Source organism: Podarcis melisellensis, assembly GCF_964234715.1.
Source record: "Podarcis melisellensis genome assembly, chromosome: 12".
Classification (NCBI taxonomy): domain Eukaryota; kingdom Metazoa; phylum Chordata; class Lepidosauria; order Squamata; family Lacertidae; genus Podarcis; species Podarcis melisellensis.
Window position 1 is genome coordinate 27,585,063 of NC_138544.1, and position 7,436 is coordinate 27,592,498.

General features: G+C 47.3%; 1 protein-coding gene across 1 annotated transcript; it reads left to right on the top strand.

Moving 5' to 3' along the window:
• The first annotated feature begins 4,763 nt into the window (after positions 1 to 4,763).
• Positions 4,764 to 5,514, top strand: FERD3L (Fer3 like bHLH transcription factor). The gene has a single exon (XM_081883540.1). The coding sequence runs from the start codon at positions 4,808 to 4,810 to the stop codon at positions 5,363 to 5,365; it is 558 nt and encodes a 185-aa protein (XP_081739666.1). The 5' UTR covers positions 4,764 to 4,807; the 3' UTR covers positions 5,366 to 5,514.
• Positions 5,515 to 7,436: the final 1,922 nt, after the last annotated feature.

Consider the following 7,436-nt stretch of genomic DNA (forward strand, 5'->3'; position numbering starts at 1 on the left):
ATTATTTTGCCAAATTAAAGTTGCTTTGAAATTTTGGTGAGTGAGTGGCGGCTTCTGAGCTTACTTAACCAGTGCAAAGTGACCAAGGGGGGTGCGTGTGGTCTATGTGATTTTCTTTCTAGCAGACATTTTCTTCCAGCACTCTACAGCCTCCCTGGCTGCCTGAGCTTTCTGGTTTGAAGAAGTCCCATGGAAGAAGTTGCTTCACGTCATGATTAGGGATGTTGTAGAATTCAGATCGAAACAGAAAGGGAGACAGAAATTGCTGTTGTTCACATGTTGACTCGTTGTCAGAACTGGATTAACTTCTTGCAAATGCAAGTGGAAATAGTTGACACCAAATTTCCAAGCTCTGAATAGCAATCACTACTCATGATGTCTTCTGCTAGGCTTTAATTGAACCATGGACACCCAGGAAGGCAGGGTGCCCAGACTACTTAAGTTATTCAACAGGACTGAATAAACAAGAAGATATTCACCTGGCCTTCAAGATGGTGCCAGGTGAACCTGCCTAGGAAGCCTGTTTGATAACCAGGAAACCACTAAACTTCACTTTTTAGCCCCTGCCCAATATGGCCCTGGTATTCATTTAGCTGAAATTAATTAACCTACTTTTTGTTGCACTGCCCCATTGTTTTGTCATTCAGAATAGTTACTTCTTACTGGTATGTATTGACATTGTACTTTTACCCAAGAGCGGAGAAAGACCCTTGAATCACCTTGATTCACCTCATTATTTGGCCCACATACAAAGCTAATGCTTGGGATAAAGTGATCGCCTTTTAGGGGTAGAGTCATTGCTGGTCAATGCAAACACAGATAGAGGGAACCAATGGTCTGTTTTAGTATCAAACAACTTTCTGTGTTCCTAAGGAACAATGTGACTAGCCCATAGTGAATGGCAGCTTCTCTGGTCTCCATTTCTTACTATAGAGGACAAATTATGGTGTAACAGTCAATTGCTGAATACCAGTTGTGACTAACAGCTATGTTTTAGCCCTTAATAACTTTGTAACTGGTGCTATGGTCCTATGCAGACTTTTTTTAGGATTAAGCCCCATGAACTCAGTGGAACTTACTTCTGAGTATACTGTATGTGCACAGCATTGCACTGTTCCTCTTGAAATAAGATTTCAACAACAGCCGCTTGAGATCCCATGCACAGTTTTCTTTCTTTTTCTCTTTTAAATGCAACTAGTAAATGCAACCTTATCACTTGCCACTGCTTCTGATCAAAGTGAGTTTCCAGTGAAAGTGAAACTCGTAACGCGCTCTATAACCACTCCTTTATCACAACCTGTTGTTATCGTGTTGCAAAGTAAACACATATTGAGAAATAATTGTGTGTGGTCATAAATTCCGTTAGGCCACTTTACACTTCTATGCTTTTAGGAGTAAAAAAAAAAAGTATTTATTTATTTAAAGAGTTCCCAAACAAATACATGTGAGATGGTTTTAACAAAATATCACCAATTGCTCCACTTTTTCCTAAAATAAAGCAGTCCAGACATTTATAATTCTGTACAGTGGTACCTCGGGTTAAGAACTTAATTCATTCTGTTTTTTTTATATAAATTTTTATTAAGGTTTTTTAATACAAATGCATATTTAATAAACAACATTGGTTATTTAACATCTTTTCATTACTACTTTGGACCTCCTCACGTCTCTCGCTCCCACTTGCATCATTATATAATTATTTCCAAGCAAATTATCACTTTGTTTAGAATCTTAAATCCAATCCTTTAAACACAATCCAAAAGAACTTAATTCATTCTGGAGGTCCGTTCTTAACCTGAAACTGTTCTTAACCTGAGGTACCACTTTAGCTTATGGGGCCTCCCGCTGCTGCCGCTGCGCCACCACCACATGATTTCTGTTCTCATCCTGAAAGTTCTTAACCTGAGGTACTATTTCTGGGTTAGTGGAGTCTGTAACCTGAAGCGTCTGTTACTTGAAGTGTCTGTAACCCGAGGTACCACTGTATTGTTATTCAACAATTGTTCTGTAACCTGAAGCGTCTGTAACCTGAAGCGTCTGTAACCTGAGGTACCACTGTATTGTTATTCAACAATTGTTAACAAGCCTTGGTTTTACTCTGTTGCATACCTGTCTAATCCTGCCCCAATATATGGTACTCAATGTCAGAATACTGATCACTAGAAATTAATCATACAAAATAAATGGCATTAAGATGTATTTATTTTTGATGAAACGCTTAACACTCTCACAAGCAGAATCAAGCTCGAATGCCACCTCAAACAAACAAAATCCTGTAGTAAACTGATGAAATTCTCTGATGAAATTATTCATGTTTATACCTAGCTTAACAAGATGTTGCCCAAGGACAAACTAACCGTGTCTGTGTCTATATGATTAAGGAATCGTTTGAAGAAGTGGGGAAAGAGAGCAAGATAACCCGACTGTGCGGTAGGCAAATGTTGTTTACCTGTTGCATCCGCCTTGGAAGACGCTGAGTTCCGGGAGCTGTCCAATGTACTTAGCAGGACCTTTGTATCCACAGTCTCCGTCAGAAGGATGTTCTCTCCGAGCTAAGCTGTAATATCATTCTCCAGGGATTGCCTGCATCCGAGATGGACCAGATTGTTCATTTTCAAGACGTTAAGAGAAGCGAAGAAGGGCAAATCTGTTTGCCTCGCCTTGAAAAGGAGTCAAGGAGGACTAATATTTCTCCCCTCGTTTCCCCGCTGCAAAGGCTGGTTTAATCGCGGCAGCTGCTGCCCAGCCTGCAACAAACAGGGTCGATTTTTGTGCTCGGTGGGGAATGTTTACTGACCTGGAGTCAAACAAAAGCGATGCTCTTTGTTTGAGGACAGTTGAAAGAAAATCTTCCAAAGCGAAGGGCTGTTATTGTTGTTATTGTTGTCGTTGTCGTCATCTTCATTCGTCCTGGGCTCAAGGAGAGCCAAAACATTTATTTAAATTAAAGTACCTGCAGTAGGATGAACTAATAATAGCCTTTGGGTGAGTTATGTAATAACATTCCAGCTGAAGAAGGGATTGAGGAGTAAAAATCAGAAGGCCAGTTTAGACAGCAGCAGCCAGATTGTATTGGAAGGGTGAGCGCGCACCTGACAGAGAAGTAAGCTTCCGCTGGTGTCGCATTTAAGATCTAATGCCCCGTTTCATGGGAACGTACTGGGCTGTAGGAGGACAACAAACTAGTATTTGCTTGCTAATAACCACAGCACCCCGCGGCCGCTGCTAAAAACAATAAAACCCAGGTTTTGTTCTGGAATAGGAAATGAAAAGCTCACAGCTCATCAGGGGTGCTATTTCAAGTTTCGGAAGGGGTTGGTAGCAGAGGTCACATCCGCCCCATACATATAAAGCTCTCTTAATAGCACTTTAACCATGGTGGTTCCATTCCCCCCCCCCCCCCAAGAATACTGGGAACTGTAGTTTGTTAAAGACGCTGGGAATGTAGCTCTGTGAGGAGTCACCTAACAACTCTCAGGCCCCTTGGAAAATTACTGTTCCCAAGCTTATTTGGGAAAAGTCATGACTAAAGTGCTATAAAGATTTCAGGTGTGGAGAGAGAGTCACGTGAGGTACTTGCTGCTAGATATTTGCAAAACGAAATGAGGAAGGAGAAAATACAAAAAAATCATCAAAACCCTGAAACCCTCCAGTGTCTTTTTAGAGCATTTCCTTCAGCTGAGTCAATATGCTGTAATGGTTAGAGAGTCCAGGTCCTCCCTGGGTGTCCTTCAGCCATTCACTGCTTCTCAATCTAAGCTTCATCACAAGGTTGTTGCGCAGGATTAAATGGGGCGGGGCAGAACCATGTCCACCACTGTGAGCTCCTTGGGGGGAAAGATGGGGTGTAAATACAATAAAAACAAATAAAATGCTTCCTCACAAGAAATATGGATGTCCCTGAAGAATAGTCCCCTGTAGCCTCCAACAAGCGGAGGGCAGTGCCTGTTATGATTCAATATTTATGTCTCAATTTCTCAGCCGAGACTGCTGCTAAGAGGAACCTAAAAAGTGTTCGGAGACCCCTGGAGACTCTCTCGGGAGTCTCTCCCCCCCCGCCGCCGCCTTTATAAGCCCTGCTGAGCAGTGAGCTGTTTGCACACTTATGCCAGGAGAGGGGTGGGATGTTTGAGGAACGAGTCCCAGAGTTACCACTGGGAATGCAATGGAGGGTCTCCTCCCTCCCTCTCTCCCCTCACCACCACCTCCCCAACTATGCTTACTTAGGCTAATGGAGGCCTTCCCATTCATCTGCCATTGCGCTGGGATACGGGGCAAACATTCCCCCGTGACCCTTGGCAGGCAGGTTCGCTCTTCAGGGCATCATTAAAAGCATCCCTGAGCTTGTCTGTGACATCCATTGAAAAGGCTTCTTCTCTCTCTCTTCCCCCCCCCCCCCCGTCTACACACACACCACAGGCCCAGTGTCTCTCCTTCCCTCCCTCGGCCACCCCTCCCCAGCTCTTTCCAGAGTGAAAATCCTTTGGTCGCGGCTGCAGATGGGGATGAAAAGGGTCTCTCCCCAGGTGGCTGAGAGGGGCTGTTGCCAAGAAGGAACTGGCGGCCTCATCTCTGGGGCAAGGGCTGCTTCGTCCCCGGCGGCAACTCGCCTCTGGCAAGGCTCCTGTGTCTCCGACAGCCTCGCCTGTCGCTTCGCATCAGCCTCGCCCCTTTGGCCAGCCTCCTCCAAGCCCTTAATCCGGTGATCCTCCGGGGTTATAAATATTAATGCCCACCACGAGCATCATCACCACCAGCAGCGCCTTCCCGTCGGGGCTATAAGCGTCAGAAGACGGCTCAAGTCACTATGACCTCCGCCACCACTAGTCCCAGCACATCCTCCACCTCCAGCGAATGGCCCCCTCACCACCACCACGAAGGAAGGCTGGGGACCCCATCCATGCTGGACCTGTTGGCCGATCTCAGCACCGAAGGGCTTCCCCGACTGGCGGCGGCCCCTTTGGATCTCTACGCATTCCCCTCCGGCGCTCCCTTTGGCCAAAGGTCTTCTACTGCCTCCGGAGGACTGCTCCGCATGGGTGAGGAAGACCCCGAGGTGGAAGAAGAAGACGAGGGGGAGGAGGGGGAGGAGGAAAGAGAACGGGGGCCAGATGGAGGGCTGAGGAGGGCCGCTTTCCTAGGCAGACCCAAGCGCAAGCGCCTCATCACGCACACGCAGCGCCAGGCGGCCAACGTGCGGGAGAGGAAGAGGATGTTCAACCTCAACGAAGCCTTCGACCAGCTGCGCAGGAAGGTGCCCACCTTCGCCTACGAGAAGCGCCTCTCCAGGATCGAGACGCTGCGCTTGGCTATCGTCTACATCTCCTTCATGACCGAGCTGCTGGAGGGCCGCGGGACCAGCTAGGGCGAGGCGGGGGCGCCGTCCATCCAAGGATGGAGAGCACTCAGAAGCCCATAGCTGCGCGCTCCCGAGGCAGGCTGGAAGGCGGGAGAGAAGACGCAGGGAGACAGTTCCTTCAGGCTGAAGGTAGCTCCTGAGTCGGTCTTCTCTAGAGAAGCTAAGGAACCGGCGCACGTCGAGGCCATATAACTAGCACTCTTCAGTTATCACGGCTGACTTGCAACGAAGGACTCCTCTGCCGCTTCTTTTGGACGGGAGAGGAGATCGGATGCGGCAACTGACAAGGGAAAGGGGTCGTTTGGACCCCCGGTGGGCGATCTGACACGCTTAGTTCCCGAAAGTTGGGATCCCAGGGCCATTTGTTTTCAAAGGAGGGAGCCAGAAAAAGAAAAAAAAATTGAGGGGCCGGCGCAGAAGGGGCAGAGTATATTTCTAGGTGGGTGAGAAAGGAAAATAGCAGCTTTTTAATTATAGAAGTGCAGAAATGGGGGACAAGTGCGGATTAGCTCCTTGTTTGTGGGGTTTCTCCCCTATGGCGACGCCCAACTGGGGCTGCGGTTCCAGGCAAGGAAGGGTGCACTGGACGAAAGTTGGAAAGACATGGAATAAAATCCAGGCGATGTAGAAGAGGAGAGAGAGGGAAAATGCTACGGGATGTGAAATCAGCAGGTAGCTTGAAACATTAAAGGGAAGCTGGAAAGGGTTTTTGATTGAGTTTAGGGGCTGTCGGAAGAAGAGAGTTTATAGAAGAAGAGAGTGGAGATGAGGAGCAGATTGGTGGGGGGAAAGGCATTTCCAGTCACGGGCGTAGGGGGGGCAGAGGAGGGCAACTACCCCCTAGATCAAGTAAAACAATAAAAATACTTAACTAACTGACCAAACACGTTGGTTCGGCCCCCTTAACAAAAGCTCTGCCTCTCTTAACAAAGACCTGCCCCCCCCCAAAAAAAATCCTGGCTACGCCCATGCCTCCCGCGCCGCTCTCTCGCCCTCTTTCAGAATGCGGGTTACGATGCACCTGTTTCCATTTCCTTGCTTTTCCATCTCGGCAAGGGAAGGAAGGCAAGACAGTTCTTGAGGAAAGGCTATTTGGGGGCAATGTGAGTGTAGAGGAATACAGAGGAATTTGTGGATCCCCAGAGTGCTGGGTGGCTATCAGTTGGCCCAGATTTGTTCACAGTTCCGTTTTCCATTTTCTAATTAACGCCCCAATCACCCACCCCTCCTCCCAGCGATGGATTCTTTAAACTACCACAAAGTGATCAGATGTCATCTTTGTTTTGACAAACTGAACGGTTATGTTTTAATGATCTTCCTTCTCTCCTTCATACATAGTCACCTGTTCCATCAAGGATCTGAAATGCTGGTGGGGTGGGGAAGCTGTCGAATTTTCAGGAAGGTGGGGGCTGAGAGAGCAAAGACCACACACACACACACACACAGAGTTGGCTCAACCCACAAGCCATATGGTTTTAAGCACTAAGCAAAGTCAAATACCTTGTAATGTATGAATGAAGACATAGGTGGATGGCTACACCAGTGTGGTGTAGTGGTTAAGAGCGGTAGTCTCCTAATCTGGGGAACGGGGTTCACGTCTCCGCTCCTCCGCATGCACTCCACTGCTGGGTGACCTTGGGCTAGTCACACTTCTCTGAAGTCTCTCAGCCCCACTCACCTCACAGAGTGTTTGTTGTGGGGGAGGAAGGGAAAGGAGAATGTTAGCTGCTCTGAGACTCCTTAGGGTAGTGATAAAGCGGGATATCAAATCCAAACTCTTCTTCTTCTCTTCTTGCTCCCACCGCCACCATCTTTGGTACATGTGCCAGGGGGCACTTTGGCATCAAATCCACACTCATGCCCCCCCCCCCCGCAAAGAAGGAAAAGATGCTTCCATCACATGTTCCAAGGTGAACACTTTCCCCCGACATAGAGTTTAATTTCTGGATCATATAAGATATCATGTGAAGTGGTAATTGTGCTTCCAAGTACTTTGGCTGAACTGGATTGTCTGTAACTTTAATATATATCCATCCAGGTTCAATGTAGTGTTTGTTGCTTCTCTCTTTTCTATTTG

Coding starts and splice junctions, on each gene's coding strand:
- FERD3L (XM_081883540.1), top strand. CDS start 4,808: ATGACCTCCGCCACCACTAGTCCCAGCACATCCTCCACCTCCAGCGAA.